The following is a 23,638-nucleotide window of genomic DNA, read 5'->3' on the forward strand; positions in this document are numbered from 1 at the left end:
GCTTATAAATTGGTCTTTTGTATATCTCATCTGCAGAGATGGCAGAGTACCTGCCAAGTATTTCTTGGCCTTTCTTCAGACAATCACTTACTCCAGCACAGTTCAACTACTGTATAAGCTGCTTGGCCACAGATAAAGAAGTTCTGGAAAGGTCCCTCCTGTCACCAGAAAAAAATATCTGTGGACATCTCCACATAGCCATATGAGGAAACTCCCACATAACATGTTTTGGATAATTTTGAAGCTTCAGAAGCACCTATATTTTTACATACACACACACACACACACCCCCACCCCTTTTTTTGTTTTTAAGTAAATGTTTTTGGTTCTTTTTAAGTCCTCCCTAGGTTTCCGTACTAGGTCTCTTTATTTCTGGTACACAGTTTTGTAGTTGAGGCACAAGTTCATAAAAACTGAAATAGCACTTCAGAGTTGGAAAATGAATAGGATTGTCTGTGTATCAATTTCCTGTTAATCACCAAAATCCTCAGGAACTGCCTTTCAAAGGAATTCTGAGGACAGCAGCCAGTAGGGAAGTTGGTCAGTGCCAGGGCAGAAGAAAAACATAAGGCTCCTGCAGTGACAGCCCTGGCCTCAGGGTTCTGATCTCCATGCTTGCTCAGGAGGGTGAAAACAAGCACCATCTCTGGAACGTTGTTTGTTCCGCTGGACTATCCTCATCTGTTTGCTCAGAGTATTTCTTCATGAGATGGAAATTCTGACCCTTGGTGAAGCTGTGCCAAACTGGGAGTGATCACTTTGAGTAACATATGGTCGTGACTTTTAAAGAGCACTGGGAGCTGCACTTAGTGATGCATTAACTTGTAACCTCAGGAAAGGACACAAACTTGAGTTTCTGGCTGAATACCAAATGTTGCTTTGTATATGTTAAGAATACTGATAAAATACAAATCTCTGCATATCAGTGATGTAATTAGGAATTCAGTCCCTGAGCATGTACATTCACATGGCCCTAAAAAGAAAGTCCCTTGGGAATGTAAGACAAATGAATCTGATTAATGAATCTTTTTCTAACTTTCTTGTGTTTCTGCTCACCAAATGTTCCTTTGAAAAGGTAATTTCACTACCTGTGAATAAGGTCCGTTGATAGCAATGGTAATGGCCCAGTAACTGATACTGTATACTAACACTGTATATAACTTGTGCCATCATTGTAAATGAACATAACATTATGGGAGCACTTAATTAGAGATGCAGTTTGAGAAATGCTCTCCTTTGATTCCCATCTTGTTTGTATTAAGACTTGTGATGTTGATTGTCATGCTAAACTGTTTTGAAACATTCTTTATTCTGTAGGTGTAGAACAATGTCATTTATGTATAGGTATCTTTTAATTAATCTTGTTTATAATACTGCACTATTCTGTAAATAACAAGATACCGCTTTCCATGGGTTTGAAGATTTGTGTTATAGTTTAGTTGCCTTTTCTTAACAATTTATGTACCGTTACCTATTATTTTGAAAATGACAGTGTTTAATGAACCAGTAAATGCAGAAATGTAGCTGTAGAAGAAAACTTTGCTTAGAATTCTTGAGAGCCTGTATTCAGTGCTGAACAGTTACGTGTGTGGAGCATTGCTAAAGTGGCAGTTAACTCATGCAATGATTTCCTTGCTTGTTAACTCTGTAAATAATTTGCACTTACAGCCTGCTGTGTTAGAGAAGTTATTTTTTAGAGGCACTAGAAAAGAACAAATCAACTTTGGTTTAATGAAAATGTACCATTTTTCTAAGAAGGATGTGTTAAATTTGGAAGTTGCATTCCTGAGCCACCTGTTTTCTAATGCATTTCACTTGGGTATAGATGAATTCAAAGATTTAAACTCTCACTGTTAAGCATATCTAACTGCTTACAGTTCATGGGCTTGAGCAGCAAGTTGTGTGGTTTCTGGTTGTGGGTTTTGGGGTGGGTTTTTTTTTGTTTTGGCTAGGAGAGAAACTTATTAATGCCATCTAGTATAATCAAAAGATTTCCATCATAAATGGTAATAGGTTTGGTATCTACGAAGTAGAGATACCTGCACAAAGATGTAACTTCAGTCTAACTATACATGGGCTCAAGTATCTCCAAAGTCACATCAAAAAAGTAAATTCCAAGAGCTAATAGTTCGCTCCACTAAACAGATAATTATCTCTTAAGCATTTCACTCTTAAAAAGAAATGAGAGTAAATGTTTTTCTTCTCCATTTTGATGTGCACTTCATGAATTGCATCCTTCTGTTCCTAGCAGTATGATGTTAATTGAAAAGAAAGTTGATGCTTCCTTGCAGCATGGCTTCTAGAAGGTTCTGGATAGATAACTTCAGGACTATGTTACAATGCAGCATATAGCTGCCTGCTTTTAGATATCCCATGCATTCCCTCATTTTACAGCCATCAAGCGTGTAACATTGCCTGGTAATCGTCTAGTTTTCCCTGTAGGCTCCCTTCTCAGTAATGCTTCAGTAGATGTAATTTGTGGAACCTCTTCCACTTGTACCATCAGATGATCAATTTCATACTATGTGCCTGGTATGCATTTTGAGGATTAGGCATTGTGCTTGCCACTCTAGCACCAAGGGTCCAGAGCTGTAGCATTTGTTTTTAGTTGGCACCAATGCAGTTCCTGTCAAAGATTGCTTTTGTTTTACTCTCTGCAACAGAGATACCTTCAATGCAGATTGTTGACATGGACCCTTACTATAGTCAAGCTTTTTAATGGTATTTTTAACACTGCAAATTTTTGAGAGAGGTTGATGTAGGAAGAGGAGGTGCTCATCTTCACAGAGGTTCAGAGGAAGCTATGGTCACCTGTGCTTGAGAGCAAGGACACTGCTGACTGCTCCATCTTCTTCCTCAAAATAGTTGAGCTCACCACATTATCTTAGATAATCTAAGATAATCTCAATTTATCCTGCTTTTTTTTTTTTTTTTTTTTAATTTGAGCTGCAAGGACAAAACAAGATGCAGTCCCGCTCCCTGTGACTTCAGGTTTCCCTCCTGCCCAAAGCACAGTGGTGAGCTGGAGCTGTTGCTCTCAGTGGGTAGGCAGAGCTGTGAACTTAGGTCAGCTCCGAAGAGAGGCAAGAGAGAAACTCGTTGGGGTGGGATGAAAGATGACACGGTGTGTTTGGGCTTTGTGCGTTTGGCTGGGCTTGCTGAAACCAAGATGTTCTGGATGCTTGGAAGTCTGCAATTCCAGTTTGAAACTCAGGTGGTAAAAATACTTCATGTTGTCTACACTGAACTAAGTTGAAGCAATAAAGGTGCATATATGTTCATGATGTTCTAGTGGCAATGTTCATGAAAGCCAGAGGTTCATTTTTCCTAATTGTCCAACTCGGGAACTATATGTGGATTTGTTGGTTTGTTGTTATTTTCTACCACTGAAGATGGCAAAAGCCAATTCAAGAGCATTAAGAAACTCCCAAGACTTTGCACTGTGAGGCAAAATGAGTATTTTCATCTGAATGTAGTCTCATGCACACAAGAAAGTACAAATGAAATGGTTTGTTGTGCCTGGTTAAAGAAATCTGAGCAACATACACTCATAAAAGACGTCTACAATGTAAGATGAGATTTTTAAGCAGAAATTTGCTATCTGATTGGGGGCCAAGCAGTGATTTTATTTTAACATGCCTAGCACACAAGTTTCCTCAGTGTTGCATTATTTCAGGTGGCATTAATAAAAATGCATCTGACTGTCAGTTCATTATGACTGTGTCAGTGCTGTGAGCATTGCCACAACAGTCAACAGCCTCCTACCAACCTCAGACCAGATGTGTGACTTGGATGTTCTTTGCACACTGGCTGTCCTCCCTAACTAACATTACACATAAAGTATACAGCCCTGATAATATTACTTAAGAACTTGTATTTACAGGGACATTTATTTTTTTCTACTGTAATGCTCCAGTCCATGCTTATATGTTTATGTGTGCCTATCTGTGCATGTGAATAATTCTGAAATACTTTTCTGATAGCGCTGTTATAAGTAATGCACATAAATGCTCCTCTGTACAGCATGTTGATAATGTAATTATGGCTTACTTTGTATTATTAGTTCCAAAGAAAATACTGTGTGTTAATTTTGAAAAGACCTGTGCCTTGAATTCACCTTCTATTTTTATCTATTGTGAAAAAGAGCTTGGGTTACTTCTCCCAATTTGTTGTTGTTAGGATCAGCCTTACTGTCCAGACTCCTGATGTCTTTCTAAGAGAAATAAATCTTACCATTAGCTAACCATAATAGGTAAACCTCTTGTTTAGAATATGCTTAGAATGCTTCCATTATTACAGGCTGTGGCAGATTTAAACTAGGGAAATCAGTGTTTGTCTCTTCCTATTCTTCGTTTTCTGCGCTCCTCAGTTGCAGAGGGTTGGAGTTTAGTCTTTGACTTCCTGTCCTTAACATGTACAGTTTCTTGTTTTAGTCAGCAGCCTCTACGCTCTTTCTGAACACTCTGACTTGTCAGTCATGAACCTCTTGTTCAATGTATGTAATATGAAGCAATAATACGGTGCAGCATGACAATAAGGAAATCAAGAGACTTGAATGTAATGTATTATTACCAAGTTCATCTGTGCAAATGCTGGACCTGTGAGTCATTCTCCTCATGGTGCACCTGTAGCAATTTGGAGTTGGATTAATAGGAGCTACTTGGACATGGAAAGAGAATTTACCTCCTGAACTGTTACTCCTATGATATCTTCACCTGAAATCATGTTCTGATTTTCCTTTTTGCTAAGGAAAACAGCATTTCGTTATTCCTTGCCAGTTCCTTTATTTAATGAAACATAAAAGGCATAGTTCTGCAAAGAGCTGATACTGTCTTCAAGAACAACCTGGTGCAGCACAAAGGACATTTGAACAAAAGAAGTGCAGACCACTTACTGTGTGCCAGAGTCAGTGTAACATTATCTCACATATAACATTAAGGTCTTCAGATTGTGCTGGCAGTAGGAAAGTGATTTTGTAATGTAGCACAACTGCAATAACACCTGTTATATTTAAATATATTTCTTGCATAAATCTTTGAAAATTTTTTAAAGTTCAGTGTACCTAATAAACATTTTGCCTTTTGAATAGTTCACTGTTGTTTTTTTAGGTTATGAGGAGTTCCAGAGTGGGGCTTGGTGGTGCAAGCAATAAACTCCTTTGGGTCATTTAACTTGTTGGATTCTGCCCCATTGCAGTCTCTGTATATATCCATTGTGTCTCACAGTCAAGGTGTTCTCCCTGCTCATCTTTCTGTCCTCAGCATGGAACTTACTATTGATATGAATAAAGGCAAGCTGGAGGCTGTGAAGCAGAAGAGTGAACTGAGAAAGAAAATGGGAAAAGTGATAAAGCAGGGAAGTGTGATGCGAAATACTGGCTAGGCCTGGGTATTAGGATGGGAAAAGGATGTGAATGGACTTGAAAGACAAAACTGGTGTGGGAAATCAGGAAAAGGTAACACAGAACTAGGAAGGTGACTGGCAACAATACAGGTTAGGAAGAATCCTATAGAACATTTATTCCCCTAAATTTTGGTACTTGGCCATCTTGAGTTCCCACTTGCTGACAGCAGAGTAAGGGTTCAGACTGTGATGGAGTGATACTACCACAGTTGAATTGATGGAAAGAAAGTATTTGGTTTAATACCCCATTTTTAGAGATTACATCCATCCTTCACGTATTTTTCTAGCTGTACTCCTGGCTTCTTCCTCGTCCCTGTAATGTGTGTTCTGGATCTCAGAATTTGCCCTCTACATAATCCTAGTTTTGCCTTCTTCTCCAAAACATTTATTTTAGATACTGTTGAATACAGCATCCATAGCTTTGCCCTGTAGCCCACTGAAATGTGATCTGTATCACAAGTCTACTTCCCGTGTGAGGTATTCAGCCATGGGGTGTTCTGGATATACCAAAATAAAACTGAAGACCCTGATATTCAAGATAGTGCTTTTCTCTCTGACACAGAGAAATGAGTACAATTAAAGAGCAGCTCTTAATAGAAATGGTACCAGGCATTCTGCGTTTTAATACAACTTAAATGGACACGATACCACATCATCATCCATGTTATGCAGCTTTGAGATGCAGAAAACTGAAGCAGCTTCACTAGTTTCAACAGTTTGAAACCTACCCCCAGAGAGATGAGTCTGTATGCTGTACTTCTGAGATATGTGGTGTTTTTCAAATACCTTCTAACATGAAATAAAACTTGGCAAGCCAACAGTGTCTGCTGCAGTTCTACAGTGTGGCCAGGCTCATTTACAGCAACCAAGCAGCTCTTGCTGCAGTGCCACAAGTACGTTACGACCAAGTTCAATGCTTACAGAATTTCATTTTCCTGAAAGAAGTAATATTGCCTGAAAGGGAATCCACAGACTGCAAAGCAATGGAAATAGTTTTGAGGGCTGGAAGCCCACCTTAAGATATTTTAAGTTTTAAACATAGTCAACTGGCAGTATATTTTAACAGTGAACAGCCTCTTTGCATTAGACAGGAAAAGGGAAGAAAATAAAATTGAACTATATTGTACACTTACTTTTTCTGATGAGCATGATACAAATATGAATACAGGAAGAGCCTCCATCAGTTTTCCATAGTTCATGTTTGTGCTTGGTAAGAAGTCAGAAACCTGTTGTAGTATTGGTCCTGAAATTGGAACAAAAAGAAGACTTTAAGGGCTAAGCCTTGAATATTCAGCATACACTTGCTAATTAGTGGCCTCATAGTAAGTTTGCAACTATATGTAAAAGCAGGACTTTAATTTATACTGGTTAGCAGCTCACTGTATGAGCCATGGGACTACCACAGACCAAAGCACTACTTGCCATTAGCCGCACCTCAGAGAGGTATTACAGCCTGGCCAAAACCAAACACCAAAATGGACAATTACAGCTCCGATTTGAGACACTATGAAATACTGTAAGAAGCTGCTACGAGATTTTTCTAGAGGCCTGTCTTTAGTGGGATCAGTGCAAAACCCCCCTTGCATGGACTTTGTGTGTGCAACGCAGAAGCAGGCTGGAGCCACCATCCCAGCCCTGAGGTGACACTTGCAGGTACCTGCACCTCAGTCAACCCACGCATCATTTCTTAGGGGGATTTCGTGGGTTTTTTGTGGATAATCACCATTGTTCCACTGAACTAAAATGTTCTCCTCAACTTTTATTACTTAAAATTGTTTCACCCAGGGAGTCAGTATTAGACCAATACATCAACGTAGCTAAACGGAAACACCACAGGGCCGCTGACCTCGGGCTGAGACCAAACTGCTGCCCACAAACCCTTCGCTACCTCAGCGGCACGCCTGCGGCGCGACGCGACGCAACGCAACGCGAGCCGCCTCCATCCAGTCCCCTTCCCGCGCCTCTCGCTGGGGCTCCCCTCAGGCGAGCACAGCCAGGTTCGGGCTCCCCCCCACACACCCCGGGGCGGTCTGCGGGCCCGCCCCGCCCCTCCGCCGCTGTCCGCCTGCGCGGGCCCCGCCCCAGCCGTGACGGGCAGCCCGGCGCAGGGCCCTGAGCTCATGGCGGCGGCGGCACTGGTGGCGGGACGCGGCGGCGGGGGCCGGCGCTGAGCGGCCGCAGGGCAGCGGGGCGGGAGCGGCCTGTGCAGGTGGCGGCGGCGGCGGGGCCGGGCGACGGCGCGAGGGTGAGGAGCAGCGGCGGTGGGTGGGGGGAGAGGGAGGAGCGCGCGGCCGCGGCGGCTTTGTGTGTGCGGGCGGGGGGAGGGGAGCGGCACGTGGGCCTGGCCGCGCGGGCTCTGCCCCGCCCACAGCGACCCCCGGTACCGGGCACCCCTAGCGCCGCGGCCTCTGCCTCACCCCGCGCTGCGGGCTCGCGACTCCCGCCTCAGGGGGGCTGCGGGACGGGCTGCCCCTTCCCGCGCAGCTCCGCGGTTGAGCCGACGTGTCCCGCTGGCGAAGGGGTAGTGCCGGGGCGCCTGTGCCCGCCCGGCTCTGAAGCCCGCGTCTCCCCGTGTGGGTGGGCTCCCGGCTCGCCGGTGCCTGTGCTGAGGTAAGCCCGGTGCTGAGGTAAACCCGGCTCGGCGGTGCTGAGTGCTGAGGTAAACCTGGCTCTCCCCAGTTCACCGTAGGGTCCCAGTGCAGAGCGCGCTGGCAAGTGGGGCTCAGGGGGCCCTTTGCTGCAGCAGGCAGCAGTTTGCTATTGCAACACACGGGCTGGGGTAAGCTTCTATTGTTTGTGAGGGAGTTAAAGCCCCTGGGCCAGTGTTGAGATACAGGGTTAACCTGTAGTGCCAGGGGAAGGAGGTATCTCCGTGTGGTGAGAGGTAGAAGCTTGCCCAGAAGGTCACTGTGCGTGAAGTTAATGCTTTTATATTTCCTCTCAGTGAAGAGAACATGTCTGGGATGAAGAGAGTGATCGTGGAGAAGGACCCCGACTATGAGGACATCACCATCACTCATCCCAGCAAGCGCCACAAGGCAGCTGAACAGTCAGGTAGGAGCTCTCTGAGCTGGAGGGGCCTTCCGGGTGGAATTAGGAATGTTGTGGATGTGCATGCTGTTGAGGCCAGGTCAGGGAAGGACTGGGGTGGGAGCTAAGGGGTCAAAGGGCAGACACTGAGCAAGGGAGCTGGTGATGCTTCTGTATGGTCAAAAGAAAATGTGATTGTTATACACGGAGCCATTTCTACCTGCTAGTTGAGCTGTAAAGTAAGGCATGAGGATGCAGGCTGTGGTGCATGATAGCAGCTAGAGCACGAGCTCTCCAGGGCCCCACCTGTACTTTCATTCTTGTTTGCTGGAGTATTTTGTCAGTGCATCTTCTCAGCAGGTATCCATGCTGAAGTGTGCTCCATCCTGTGCATTTGTTTTGTATGTTTTGCAATTGAAATGAGCTTCCAGAAAGACTGGCAGTTTACATTTTGGGGGATACGGACTGCAGTACAGCATGGTGGAGGGGGTATCCACGACCCTGCAGCAGATAGACTGTCTCCTAAGGATGGCAAATGTTTGCAGGAATAAGCAGATAAAAGGAAATGGAGCAGTGTAGAAGGGGGTAAGTTAGGGCGAAGAAAGGGGTTTTGAAAGTTGCAAGGGAGGAGGAGAAAGAGCAGCAGCTACTTGACTGAAAGGAAAGTGGATAAAGAAGTGTAGTGGAGAGAGTAGTTGGATGAGTAGGTTTGCATTTGGCACGTTCTGATATGCTTGCTTTGGGAACCAGCTTGTTGGCAGGGTGCCTGGGACAGGTTGCAGTCATCTCTGGGCAAATGGGAGTAGAGCTTCTTGCCCTTGGGACAGGGAGTAGGGTAGTGATTTTTGGCATAGTATAGCTATGTGAAAGGATCGTGATGGGAAGAGCTGACAAACAGGGAGGTGAGAAAATTGAAGCTGGCTGTGCGATCTGAAGATGATCCAGGAGCAGAGCAGGATGCCAGAGCTGCTGATTGGAGAGGGATAGATGATGGCTTTGTGGGTGATGCCTTGGAGGGCTGTGTACAGCTGGACAAGTCTGAGGAGGCTGAACCCTGGGTTGAATGTGTTGCTGGGCAGATCATGTCTGCTGGATTGTGTACGGACCCTGACAATGGAGCTCTGCTGGAGCTGGCTGTGGCAAAACAGTGTCACCACTCCCAGCTGCCTGCCCTGCCTGGCTGCCAGAAGCCACCACCCTCCCTGGTGGAGTGTCCCAGGGACTGCAGGCAGGTTTTTAATCCACTTTTTGTGAAGCAACTTTTCAGAAGATCTTAGTAATTAGCAGGCAAAGCCTCAGTGCCTTGGAAAACTGTCCTTCCCAGAGCAAGCTTTCTGTTCAGGTGATTCCTCTGAATTGGCTTCTTTCTTCCTCTTATGGATTGTCTCCAATACAGGAATTTCTTAAGTATACAAATTTCACTAATGTGATCTTAATTAGGGTATGTGGTTGAGGCTAAGATGGGAAAAAAACAAAAATAAAGTGTTCTTAAAAGCCTCAGTAATATAATCACAAACACTATAAGGTGCTTTAATTGTCATAATACTGGTGTTGCATGGCATCAGTCTTGGGAAGAGATGTAGTTGGCCTTGTCTGAACTGTACATCTCATAGCTTAATCTGTTTAGGGTTATTTAAAGTATAGCCTTACATGTGAATTTCCTAGGCAAGGTGTTCATGACTGGAGGAAAATTATATCCCTCTGTGTTTTAATTTTGCATTACTCGTACAAATTCAAGCACAATTCTGTTTTAATGTAGGCTTAGAGCTACTTTTGGCCCTAGAATATCTATATACAGGTATCTGGAAATAAGTAAAAATATCTGGGAGACCTTTTTTGCATATAGAAGCTTTACCGTTGTTGTAGGTACCTGATTAGACAGTAAAATAATGTATGCTAGCTGGAACACACCAGCAAAGTTTCTTTTGGAATATTAGAAACCTCTTCAAACATATATGTACCCTTTAGTAAAACAAATGCTTCCTCTGAAGCTCAGAACAGAGTCTAGGTGCTGTTGCCTTCTGTTCCACTTTGAAACAGCATGACATTTTTTCAGAGGAAGTCAGGCTGTTTCTCTGATCTGCTTTGCAGTTGGGGTCACTCTACTTCTGCCACAGGCTGGAGAACCTTTTCCAGGCTTTCTTTTAGAAGTGCAGTTACTGCTTTTCCAAGTTTTCGCTTAGAACTTGATAAAAACAGTTGTTGTTTAAACCCGCTTGATATAATGGAGGTGACTTAAAGGAAGGACAATATTAAAGTCTGCTGTAGGTGTAGAGCAAAAAGAATTGTTCTTATGTTTATACATGTCCTAGCAAAACACAATAAGATGCCAATTTCCTTCTTAGCAGCTGGTTTGCCATAAGGTATTCACACAGTTTGAAATACTAAACTGCATGCTCTCCACCAAAGTCAATAATCTCCTGCTAAAAGGCTAACAATTTTTGACTGCCGTGCTGGATTTTATAGGAGGTACACCAGCTTTCAATAATGTAGTTTCCGTTGTGGGTAATAGAAGGCTTGTAGGCACTCCAGAGAAGGCTACACCATGTTCAGGCTGTGTTGAGTATATAAAGTATTAGTTGGCCCTGTTATTGCTGCAGTATATGATGTTGATTTCCTGGATGTGAATTGGGCAAGAGAGAGCAGAAGAATGTGCATGGTGTTCCAGCGTACTCCTGCACAACTGCAGTGGTAACTGCACTTGGCCATAGCACACTTGAGTTTTCCTTTTGCTGTTTACAGCTTTGCTGAGACAGAAGTAAACAGACTGGTCCTATGGTTCCCGTCTTCTGTTATTTGTCATCTCAGCTCTAAAAAGGAAAAAATAACTTTCCACATAAGCCAGCTTTTAAAGATACATGTGGTTTTTGTTAAGACAAATAACTTCTCCAGAAAAATGATCCTTCCCTTTTTTGTGTGTGTGTTATTATTCCTTCACTTCTCACTCCAAAACAGTTTTTGATCTTTATGTTTTCAAATATAGCCTCAAAAATAGGACTTGAAATACTTCCTTTTTCTTTTTTTCTATGTGTGGCCTTGTGTACAGCTAGAGATGTTGCTGTGCAGAAGATTGAGACCATTATAAAAGAACAGTTTGCTGTCGAAATGAAGAGTAAAGAACACGAAATCGAAGTTATAGATCAGGTATAAAGGTTTTGTTCTTAAAAATCCATATTATCCTTGTGTAACAGGGTTTGGAAGGGGGGATTGCTGCATTGGTTATCTGTTACCATTTGTTGTTATCTCTTCTTTTTGTAGCGCCTGATTGAAGCAAGGAGGATGATGGATAAGCTGCGTGCCTGTATTGTGGCTAACTATTACGCATCTGCTGGTCTCCTTAAAGCTGGAGAGGTAAAAATTGCCTTGGAAGTAGTAAGATTTTAGGGGGTATTTGCACAGGAGTAGTTGTAGTTCACTGGCTATTCAGCTGATGTGTGATTTTTTGAGATGTTAATTTCTGAAGTGGTGGAATACAAACTGCAAATGGGGTGGCAGTGCTAAAGGAGACCAGTGCATCACTAGCTGGGCCTTGGGTACTTGGCAAAGAGCAGTCTTCAAGGAGCAGTTGAGAAGTTCTTGAACAGCCCTTGGGTCTGGTTTTTGAAATACCCTGCTTTAAAAAAAAAAACAAACCCAAACCCTATTTGTTAAACCCCAGTTCTGAGCACTCTGCCCCTAATGGGCTGGTGGTTACAGGGTGTTCATAACTCCTGCAGACTCCCCATTGGCACGTAGTTCACTACCAGGGTCAGTATTCAGTTATCTTCTCAATTTAGTGAGTTGATCTTATTTCCAGTAAAGACCTGAGCTGATTTTTGGAAGCTGGAGATGGGTGCTACAAACCTGAGTTTTACTCTAGTCCCATGGGAATTTCTCTTCCAAGCAACGGCTTGCACTACTACTCCTGATTTTGCTGTTGTGATTTCCATGTTGGAATGGCATAGGACCAAAAAGGTCCAGCTTGTTTAACCCTCACCAAACTTGAGTCGAGCAACTGGAGTTGAAAAAGGTTATCGTAGTACTGGGAGGCTTGGAGATCTTTGTTCCTCCTTAATTTTTGTGTAGGCCACTGAAGAATGTAATCTAGGTTGCAATCTTGGAAAGTGGGTTTTTTCAATGTCATACTGTATCAGGAGGAGCTGTGCTGTCCCTGTTCTTTACTTGTTCTGCCATGCAGGCTGTTTGTTTGTGTCCTTGCTGATTTTCACACTTGCCAGAAATAACAACTTTTGTTATTCTTTCAAAGTATTCACAAAATTTCCTGGTGCATCCTTGCTTTGTTTAGTTTTCCTGTAGTTTTTATGAGCTTATGGTTAATGTAGCTGTATTTTTGATTGCATTTTTAATTTTCTCTAATTTGCATGTAGGCTAAATCAGTTCTCTCTATTGAAATTGTTACTGGTTTCAATTTTCTTTGTTGTCTGTTTTTAATGTGTGGTTAACAAGGAGTCTTTGTAGTCCAATTCAGAATTTCTGGGAAGGTGATTTGCAGATACCTAACCTGTTCTCATAAACATAAATAGTTCTTCAACCCAGTGCTGCTGGGTTTTGAGGCTTATGGTTCCATACGATTACAGTTTATTACGTTTTCCCACAAATCAGTGGATAAGGGGTTGGTCATTTTGCTTGACTAGAGGAAAAAAAAGAAAAAGGTTCTTGGTGGTTTAGGGTTTTTTGTGTGTTGTTTTTTTTGTTGGTTTTTTTTTTTCTGTGATGTTGCATGTGTGTTGGATATATGGGTATAACTTTAAGTGTGTAATTGAGAGTTGGCAATTGCTTTGCTCATGTACCTAATGGACAATTGTAAAGAGAGCTCTCAAATGAACTTTCATAGTCCAGGTGGGACAGTATTTAACTCCACTCCTGCTACCACCTCTCAAGAGCAGTTCTGCTGTTCCAGTAGTGGTGCTGGTGTCTGTCCCTATGCCACCCCCTCTATCATGTTGGCAGATTTTTGTATCAGGGAATTTACACAGATTAAAGATAACCCTGGGAAGGAAAAAAAGCAAGCAAGCAAACAAAAATAACCCAAATCAATTTCTTCATTTGTTTTTCTTTGTGATGTGCCCTGTCCCCATGAATCACTGTGCCAGCCTGGCTGACCCAGGTGCTTTGGGCAGGGAAGAAGAAAGCCTCTTTCAGCTGGTACTCCATGCAGGAAAAAGTGTCAGTCCGACTCCAGTGGGAGTCTGTGGCTTCAGGAGCTGGAGTGAGCCTGTCTGTCAGAACTCTGCTGCTGACAGAGAGGTGTTTCTGCTGACTTGATTCATCATCAAACCAAGGTGTCTGGGAGGACAAGTGGACAAAGAACACTTGCTTTGAGTAATTGGTGTTTTCCTTGCTACTTCTGAGGTTAAAGGCAAATGCAGGAGGAAAAAAAAAAAAAAGATGAGGTGAGGGCTTTGTCACAGTAAAGGGAAAAAAAAATCCCAAAGAAATTTAAACACTTCTCCACCCTATCCTCCCTTTTGCAGGTTTAGGAGAATCTAAGATTAGCTCCAAGATGTCCATTTTGAGGAAAATTTGTAAGCATGCCTGTGCACATTATTCTTTATCCTCTGTTAAGCTTTGGGAGCAGACAGGAAGCTAATGTGTAGCTTGCCCATAGACATTGACAGAGCTGCCAGTGAGTATCAAAACTGAAGAGCTTGATGCATTTGTGGCCTTTCTGTATATAGTAAAAGACCTTGGGTATCTGCACAGGAAAGAAGATGTTATTTTCAAAGGGACTTGGAGTAGGTATTTGAGTAGGCTCCAGTCCTCCTTTCCAAAGCCGGGTGGGTTTCTGAGATCAAAAGATGTAGAGAAACAGATTCAATTAGCAGTGATGTTTTTGTAGAACCAACTTAAGCTTTTATCTTCTGCAGCATGTGTTTTTCCCCTGGGGCACCTGATTAAATATTTGCTCTTTCTTCATACATTGACTTTTCTTGCACAGCTTTTATGTGGGCTGCAGGTAAATAGTGACTGGATTTGGCTGACCTCTTTGTTGCAGGGGACCAGGTCATGTGATACGACAATTCTTAATCACCCTTCAATCAAGAAATTCTTGGAATCACCCTCTAGATCGTCGTCTCCGGCTAACCAGGGCTCAGACACTCCATCTGCCAACCACTCCGAGAGTGACTCGCTCTCTCAGCACAATGACTTTCTCCTGGACAAAGACAATGGCAACTTGGATGCAGAAGAGCGGCTGACAAACAGCCTGGACCAGAGACAGAGCAGAAATACTGGCCGGGTAAAGTAAAACTCGAGTGGTGGTCAAGTTGTTGGAGGTGTGTGCTCTGTCTGGACTCAGTGCTGGCACCAGGAGTTCTTCATTTTTTCACCTACCTTGCTGAAGATCTGTTTCTTACCCTCTGCAACTGCTTGCTCCCAGTGTCTCAGCCTGGCTTTGCTGTAAGGCTAACTGAAGTCTATGCAACTTGGTTAACTTCACTCAGTTTTGCCCAACAGAAGGGCTAGCTAGGCAGCAGTGATAGTGTTTGTGTTAGCACAGCTGTCTGCTGCTGTCTTTCTTGGTAGCCTCTGGAGAAGAAGATGTTTCATTGCTTAAGCAAAGGGGTTTGCTGTGCAGATGGAAGTCAGGTCAGGAAGGGAGAGAAGAGCAAGATGTCTCATTCCCAGCAGTGTTGTTAAGAAGTAATGCTTCTGCCGGGCTGTGGGTGCCCATGGGGACTGCATTGCTTAGAGTGGTTGAACCACAGGAGTTTGGGGTTTGTCCTCCTCAGCAGCCTGTGGTGAAAACACAAAGACAGCAGTGGATTAGCTCTTGGAGCATGAGCTGGTAGAGCCTGGATGTGTAGTTTGAGTTGTTTTTCTCTTGGTGGTGCTGCTTGCTGTTGTGCTAATTTCACCATTTGCTTAAACTGAACCAGGCTCACTCAGGTTAAAAGTATCTTCTTTCATTGTGCCCCTATACTTTTTTTCTGGGTTATTTCTGGCTTGGATCCATTCCCTTTATGGCATGCTGTGCAGCTACAGAAATGCTTTCTTTACCTGTTGGCTGCAGTTAGCTGCACTGAGGAGGCTCTCTCACTGGCTGCAGGTGAAATGTGCCTTTGTAGGTGAGATTAAATTCTTCAGTTTCCTTTCAGTTCCTTTAAGCTGTCAGGCCTGCTAGGGGAGTACAGCCTCCAACCCCAAACCAGGGATTGGTATATCTCATTGCCTATGACTGTATTCTGCAACTGAGCAAGTTGCAATAATACATGGCAGAAAGATCAGTGATTCTACCTCTCTTGAACAGCATGACACTTTTCACAAAAGGAGCTGCAGTTTGATGAAACCCTGCCTGCGGTCCACAGCAGAAGGCAAATAAACAATATGTAATGGACCCACCTGTATCGTAAGCGAGCAGACCAATATAACTTGTTTCTGCACTGGGGACGTTGATGGAGCAGTTGTATTGCTTGGGTGTAGCATGTTGGTACATCTTCAACTAATGCAGCCCTTGGCCCAGAGGTGGCTAAGAGAGTGAAGAGGAGCAGAAGTCATCTCAGCCTTGTGTGGCTGCTTGCTCCAGTTGAGGGCATCACTGATTTAACAGAGGAGGTGCAGTGGTTCCTAGAGAATCCACTGCTCCCCACACTGACCTGTATCTGACAAGTGCTCAGTGGATTACACTTTAGGAAACGGCAGCACCAACTCTGTTGATAATGAAAGGATGGAAGTCCCTTGTTCTCTGGACAGTGGCTTCATCCAACAGTCGTAGCAAAGCCTCTCATTCCTGTGCAAATGCCAATGCAGCCTGCATTGGCACTGTGAATGGTCATGTCATAATTTTATGGGGAGTCTTAGCCACTGCTTGATAGTTGAGTTTGTGTTCAAAGTTCACTGGATTTGTTATTACCAAGTATTGCAGAGGGTTATCTAGATGTCAGTGGCATGCTGTGGCTGATTGCTCTCCCTCTTAAGTTGGAGCTGAGCTTTTGCCTCAAGCCCAGCCTTGATTCTTCACTGTAAAGCAATGCTGAAGTCCCTCAAAGCAGCAGAGGCTGGGAATGAGAAAAATGTAGATTTTCAGAAGCTACTAAGGGGAGATGCAGCTTTGTTTCTGATTAATGACCACCAATGTGATGCCACTCTAGGTGCCATTCTAGCAGTGCTTGATTTTTTTCAGGTAAGGCAGTATCAGTGCTTTTGAAACCCAAGCTGAAATCATGGCTCAGATCCATGGTATGTCACATGACGTATGCTCAGCTAAGCCATGCAGCATATACTTGGCTAGGTAGTATGTCATTGTTGCATGCTGCTTAAATGTGCCTAAATAGCAGTTTAAGTATTTTTAGGGATGACTTATTGTTGATCTCATTTAACTGTGCAGGTTTACTTTTTCTTTTACCACCCCCTTACTTTTTTAGTGCCAGACAAAGTGATGTTTAAGAAGAATGCTTGGTTTTTGTTTGTCTATTTTTTTCTTCCCCTACCCTCAGGACAGTTCAGGTGTTTCAAGCTCTCAAAAACCAGGACAACGAAATGCTGGACTGTCAAATGATGAAACTTCACGGCTTTATGTGAAGAAAACCATTGTGGTTGGCAACGTTTCCAAGTTAGTATCCAGAGTCTGAGGGATGGTCCTTTATTTCAGGATTGAATGGGAAATGAGGTTAAAATTAGAAGGCAAAATTGCTAGGATGTCATGTATGAAGTATTGCCCTTGGGTAATCACTGGGCACAGGGCTGCCCTCCTGGAGTGTGTGCATGAAGTTTTTTGTGGCAGGAACTGGTGTTTTAGTAGTTGTTTTCTTTATATGTAGATAGATAGTGTGTGTATAAATATATATGGAGATTTAAAGATCTGTTCCTCTGAAGGTGAGTGTTACAGCATTTTCTGACCTGTTAGAAATCCCAAGTTTTTCCATGAAAATTTGTAAAACAAATTGTCCTGATGGGTAATTCAGTGTGTCAGGGACAATGTGCTTTTTTAAACAACAAAAAAACCGAACACCAGACCACTGAGAAGAATTGTGAAAGTCCAGCATAACCTGAAGAAATTAACCCGTATAGGTTTTGTTTATACTACTCAAGTCAGTCTTTTCCTCTTGCATAGGAAGTAGCAAGCATTTCCTGATGAAACTCATGGTGTTAGAATTGCGTTTTGAAAATCTACTGAAGGCTGGCCCCAGAACCAAGTGCTGACTGTGAAGTTTCTTAAAAATTAATAGGAAAAGTTCTTACTCTTGTATTTCTGATAGCAGAGTTGCTGGTGATGTGTTGTGATGCCTTTTTCCTTCCTAATATCTTAGAATAAGATGGGGAAAGGGATATGACAGTTGTAGAATGTTAATATTTGTTAAGTCTTCCTAATTAGGAGCTAAATTCCTTATGGCAGTTGTGCACTAAAATAGAGTAAATGTGTAAGAAGCATACAGAAGATTGTGGGACCTTTATCTGTTTCTGGATGAATTGTCAAGGAGTAACAAGCAGAACTGTACAGGGGCATGGTTTACGTAGGAGTTTTACCATCCCCATTTTTTTTGCCTATCTTTCCCCAAATACTTTTTGTGGTATTCATCTATTTGGGATTTTTATCTTGTGTTTGTTTTTTAATTTCTTTGTCAGGTACATTCCTCCTGACAAGAGAGAAGAAAATGATCAGTCCACCCATAAATGGATGGTGTATGTCCGAGGCTCTCGGAGAGAACCCAGCATAAATCATTTCGTCAAGAAAGTTTGGTTCTTTCTGCATCCCAGTTACAAGCCAAATGACCTGGTGGAAGTAAGGTAATAATAATTGCAGTCACTATTCCAGTCTTTGTGCTTGCCAGGCTTACAATGCCAGGTTTCTTACAAAGTTAGCAACTTCTTTTCCTGATTTAATATTCCATGTCTGTCTTTAACATCTTGCTTGGCTTGACTTACTCCAAAACATAATTACATTTATGTAGCAAATGTGCCAAGCAGTGGTTTGGGTTGTTTTGTTTTTGTTTTTGTTTTTTTTAATTTCCTACTTAGAAAAAGCATTCATTAGTTGCATTTTGTGTTATTCGTGCCACTTTGTGCATCTCCTGCATGTGTTACACTGTCTCTTGCTCAGGATAGACTTCTGTTGCTAGAAGAGATGTTTTCTACCTCCCATCCATTCCAATATGGAAAAGAGGAGTCTCAGAACACTGTTTTGCCCATGATAAATGTGAGGTTGGGCAAAAAGTTTTATCTGTCTCCCAAATATTTCTCCATTGTAGCTAGATATGGCATTGGCTTCATGCTTCAAGGAGTTTCTGATCAGTGTAATGATGCTGGTGCTGCAGAAACAGCAGCTTCTTTGTTGCCTCCCAGACCTGTATGCAAAGCTCTGACTTTGAGATGAGTGGACTCAGTTCTCTGTTGAGTGCTGCAGGCAGATGCCCTGTCAGTCACTCATTCTTACTCTTTTGGACAAGACAGTGGGATGCCTTTGAACTGCTTTGTGTCATCCTGAAGAAATTATTCTCTACAGGACGTTCAGCTGCCTCCTGCCAGGAGGGTGGGGAGACTGCCTAGGTACAGGATAGCAACTTAATTCTGACGAAAATGAACCCCTGAATGGCAGCTCCAGAAAGACTTCTCTGAGATAAGAGGTGTAGGTATTGTTCAGTAATTCTTCTGAGCAGGCAACCCTGAGCAGAACAGAAGCATTGCATTTCTTGTATAACATACTAAATTACACTTGACTGCTGTCTTTTTGTGGCTTTCTCAGTTTCTGGTATCTGATGTCAGTGCTTTTTGTCTTCTGCTTTAATCCTGTTTGGTTAATTGTTTTCTTGTTGCATAGTCCCAGTCATTGTAGTGAATATAAATGTTCTGGAGTAAAAATAGCCTTTAAACCTCTTATGTTTTGTTCTGTTGCAAAACTACATTTGGGATTTACAATAGCAACAGGCTGAAATACAAACAGAGTAATAGTAAATTTTATAGATAAAAACATCTTTCTTTTCCAGCATAGAGAATGACAGTGATTGAGTTAGCGTTTTCTTATTGCCTGTATGTTGTTCACTTAGCCTTGTATGAAGCATGTGCCTTCTTGCTCCTAGATAGGGAATAGCAGAAAGTGGTGGCAGAATGCTGCATCGAAACTCAACTTGCAGCTGTGTCCAAAGAGCTGATTTGGGGTTTTTTAAACAAATTTTTTTTTTTTTTTTTCATTTAGCATTACCCAGTCTTCTCTGCTTTAAAGACGCTTGTCTCCTGTATTCCCTCATCCAACAGTGCTGTATCATTTTCTTCCCTGTACCTTTGTGCGAAATAAAAGTGTGTTTTCAGCTGTCCAAAGCCATAAAATTTTTGTTTATGTAATTGCATTCTCTGGAGTAAATAACAGACCTGAAGATGGCTTTAGTTGTCATCAGAAGAGCAGTCTTTGGCTTTCTGAAAAGGAGGTAGGTAAAAGCTATACCACTTCTGCATGCAAAATGTCAATCACCATTTTGTTTTCAGAGAACCTCCGTTTCACCTGACCAGGAGAGGCTGGGGAGAATTTCCTGTGAGAGTCCAGATACACTTCAAGGATAGCCAGAACAAGAGGATTGATATCATACACAATTTGAAGGTATTTGAACAAAATATTTGAGAGAAGGGCGATTAAATGAGCTCTCCTGCATAATCTCTAAGAGGTTTTGCTTGTGTATGTGCTTCTGCCTCTCTGTTGTGTGTATGTCCTGCTTGTTATTTGCACATGAATAGTAGAGCTGGAGAATCCAAAAAGATTAGGGAAGCCTCTTACCTTGGCTCTATTTGAGTCACTGCAGTAACCAAGGAACCTAGCTTTGCAGAAGCTGGAACTGATTCTGCTGAAAGCACCAAAGCATTTGCATTTGTTGTTTCCCGACAGTGTGGGATTTTTATTATCCTCTCACTGGGTTTAACTTGACAGGGTAGTGCAGGGCTATCTTTCTGCTGGTAGAGTGGTTGCTGTATCTGTTTTATTCCTTCAACACTTGCATATATTGCCTAGAGATTCTCTCTGTTGTTGGAGTGGACAGAGAGAGGCTGAGATTTCTTGTTCGTTCTTCGTTCCTGTTGAAGAGAGCCTCCTTTTTCAACCTGTCCATTCACCTGTCCTGCAGCACTCAATAGGATTTACACTATGCAGCAGTCCTGGAAAACTAGGCCATTGCTGTTGTTTTCCTTTTAATTAGTAGTCCCTAGTGTTAGTGGAATTAAATCCTGAGCTGGTTTAGTTTCCTGTTTCTCTGAGCAGCCTGATTAGTTTTACTTAAACCCTGACTGCATGAATGAATTTCATGCTAATGCAGATACCTCATTGCAAGCCAGAACACAGACAGTAGAAAAGGTTGGAAATGTTCCCCTGGCACTTGGGGACATTTCATGCAGATTATGAGTAAATTATATTTGGAGAGATATAACTTGGGAAGAAATTGGTAACAGTGTGATGGATGCTGTGCAGCTGAGGAAACCCAGCTTACAGAAGAAAACTGAGATAGCCTGTGGCACACAAGAACTCAAATTTGCTAATCTTTGCTGTTTGCATACTGATCCTGTGGCTGCTGTGAGGTGATAGGAGTGAGCTGAGCCCTCCTCTGTGGCTGGCAGCCTCTTTGAGGTATCTTGTTATATGCCTCTGGGATTTTCTACTGATGCTCAGTGTGGCCAGTTAATTAGTCAAAAATTACAGTGTAAGCATAGCCTTTGTGCTGGTCAGTTTAAAGCTGAGTTTTTTCTCATTATTATTTCCTTATATTGACATCAGGAGTAAAAAAGGATACTCCTCTAAGACTCCTCTTAGACTGCAGTAATAATTCCCCAGCATTCTCATTTCCTTCAGCTTTTTTTGCTCCTTTCTACTTCAGCATGGGCTTCGGGTTGGCTTTTTTGCAGAAGAGAGGGTACTTAACAGAGCAATGCAGATTTTAGACCCTGTGGTCTCAAAAAATTGGATGTACTGCTGCTCAACTTACGTAATTTGAAAGGAGTTGAAACTTGTATTGTAAATTCTAGCTAATATATTGCTTTGCCCAGATCAACATAAATACATTGTATTGTTTTATCCAGTTGGACAGGACGTACACAGGCCTGCAGACACTTGGTGCAGAAACGGTGAGTCAACAAATCATGCAATGGATGTTGTATTTTGATTCCTTAAGGATGTTTAAAAAGGAAAAGATACATGGAACTAAGCACAGAGTCAGACCCATTTGATTTCACAATTTCTAGAATGTGTATTTTGCTGTCTTGTTAGATGAAATTATTGTGACACCTTGTCAGTATTCATGACAACAGTCATTTTTTCCCCATTCTAGTTCAGGGGAGACAGTTTCTAGCTCTTTCATAAGAAGTTAACTTGTCCTGCAGTTAAAATTTTCATTTATTTGTGGAGCTTCAGGAATTAAATGTCCTGATTTGCATTGTGATGTGCTGCAGATCTCATATGTAAAGAATTTAAGTTAAAGGGATCACCTAGCTATCCTGTTGAAATTTTGCAGTATATTAAATACTTTTAAGTCTCTGCATCTGTCAGGAGTCAGTATCATCATGGAAAATGAATTCTTAAAAGTTAAAATGTATAATTAATAACCCATAGTCTGCTGTATCCCTGAAGGATTTTTAGTGTTCTTTTCCCTGTGTTGTACTGTAGTGAATGGAAATTTTTATGGTGAAATTGCATTACTTAGCTTTTCAGTCTGTGGAGAATTAATGTAGACGTCTACTGTGATTAAAGAGCACTTTTGAAGAGTAGATAACGTGTGTTTCTCAAGACCTTATCAAAAAAGGCAAGCTGCAGTTTTGTGCCTGTCCCTAAGGGGGTATGCAGCACTCCTTGGTGAGGTGCTTGGAGCTGGGCTCTGTATTCCTTCCAGTGTTCACTGTTCAGATTTCCCCATGGACTGAGGGATGTGCTGTTTTACTGTGGGGGTTAAATGCTGCAAGGAGAGTTTTGCCCTAGCTCAAGTGCTGCTGGACTTCTGGGAGCTGTCCTTGAAATGAATGCAAATGTTTTACAGAGGTGTGGGGAGGAGAGGGAGAAGTTTCTAGACTTAAAATGAAAAGAAAAGATGTAGTTGTTATCACTTTTTCTATCTTTACCCAGCTACCAAATAGTAATGTGCTTTTTCCTATTTGTGTAAGGTAGTGGACGTGGAGCTACATAGGCATTCCCTTGGTGAGGAGTATCTCTTCTCCCAGTCTTCAGAGTCTGACCTTTCTGATGTTCCTACATCTTTACCGCTGCCACTGAGCATCCCAGCACCAGTCAAAGCTTCTTCACCAATTAAACAGTTGCGAGACTCCAGTCCAGATGCTTCGGTGGACAAAGGTAAAGCGATTGGGTGTTGGTGAAATTTGAGTTCTTGGAACTTCAGCTGTTCTGGATACCTCCTCTTTGTGCCTTAAAGGTTGCCAGTGCTACCTGCTCCTTGCTCACCCTGGATGATTGTTTTCTCAGTGTACTCTGAAAAGTAATTCAGAAATAGTTATGGTTTATTTGGGTTTTGTTTGATTTGAGGGGAGGGGTTTTGTTTTTAACATGGAGTTTGTTGAGTAGGCTGTTTTGCTAAACATGCTGAAGATGGACCTTTATGCAGCAGATGCAGTTGGTAAAAAAAGTTGTTGAATAGCACTTGTAGCTTTATTCTTGGCAGACTGTTTTCAGAGGTTTTTTTTAGGTTTCTTAATATTTTTGGGCCTGTGTATACATTTAAGTAATTGGTCTACTGGTGTGATCAGGTATATACGTTGGTGCCTAACATGAATTGATTGTGGGGGAACAAAAGGTACTACATAACTCTGGTGTTGAAAATAGAGAGTGAAAGAGATGTGTATAATTGTATGAGGGATGGCATCTGTGCCAGTCGTGGTCTCATTCTCATCTGCCCCTATAAGATCAAGACATGCAGTGCCTGTTGCAGTGGGCAGCAGTTGGTGCCTTAAGATCATTGGAATTGTGTGAAACAGGCTGGTGCTGGCCCTTGGGCACACTGTTCTGGTCTTTAGTTTGTGTGAAGTAGGAAAAACTGTGCATCTGTTAGAATTTGGCTTCATTTTCTGAAATATACAGTGTCAAGGCTTACATGACAGACCTTGCTTAACTGGGCTGAGGAACAAGGGTGTCTTTTATGGTTTGCACGTTTTAGCGTGAGAAACTGGCTGGAAAAAGCAGCTGTATATTTCAAAATACAGTTGCTAACAACATGGTCTGATGCCTTTCTGGATTTATCCTTTGTTCAAAGATTGGCTTTAAGCTGGTGTCCGGTATGGTGCACTTTCC

At 42.4% G+C, this 23,638-nt stretch overlaps 2 protein-coding genes and 1 long non-coding RNA gene across 14 annotated transcripts in view; 2 read left to right on the plus strand and 1 right to left on the minus strand.

The window, feature by feature from the left end:
• The window catches only part of PLEKHB2 (pleckstrin homology domain containing B2), a 472,273-nt gene that overhangs the window by 403,897 nt on the left and 44,738 nt on the right, over positions 1 to 23,638 (minus strand). The gene's annotated exons all lie outside the window — the stretch shown is intronic.
• Positions 284 to 5,082, plus strand: LOC133225958 (uncharacterized). Its single transcript, XR_009729332.1, has 2 exons — positions 284 to 2,082; positions 2,120 to 5,082. It is a non-coding gene; the product is annotated as an uncharacterized LOC133225958 (long non-coding RNA).
• YEATS2 (YEATS domain containing 2) overlaps positions 8,327 to 23,638 on the plus strand; it is a 46,806-nt gene continuing 31,494 nt past the window's right edge. For 11 of the 12 annotated variants that reach the window (XR_009729329.1, XM_061378906.1, XM_061378909.1 and 8 more), the window contains exons 1-9: positions 8,327 to 8,457; positions 11,480 to 11,577; positions 11,692 to 11,784; positions 14,429 to 14,671; positions 16,869 to 16,984; positions 17,998 to 18,159; positions 19,852 to 19,963; positions 21,427 to 21,471; positions 22,501 to 22,687. Coding sequence is in view for 11 of the 12 variants with exons in the window: in XM_061378906.1 (XP_061234890.1) it covers positions 8,358 to 8,457; positions 11,480 to 11,577; positions 11,692 to 11,784; positions 14,429 to 14,671; positions 16,869 to 16,984; positions 17,998 to 18,159; positions 19,852 to 19,963; positions 21,427 to 21,471; positions 22,501 to 22,687 (1,156 nt within the window). In the remaining variant the exon portion in view is untranslated. Of the gene's footprint in view, positions 8,458 to 11,479; positions 11,578 to 11,691; positions 11,785 to 14,428; positions 14,672 to 16,868; positions 16,985 to 17,997; positions 18,160 to 19,851; positions 19,964 to 21,426; positions 21,472 to 22,500; positions 22,688 to 23,638 lie in introns of those variants that run through there. The other variant, XM_061378917.1, reaches the window with a different exon arrangement.

Source organism: Neopsephotus bourkii, unplaced genomic scaffold (genome assembly GCF_033783945.1).
Source record: "Neopsephotus bourkii isolate Nb327-2 ecotype Australia unplaced genomic scaffold, CSIRO-AGI_Nbou_v1 NB_1768, whole genome shotgun sequence".
NCBI classification, from domain to species: Eukaryota; Metazoa; Chordata; class Aves; order Psittaciformes; family Psittacidae; genus Neopsephotus; species Neopsephotus bourkii.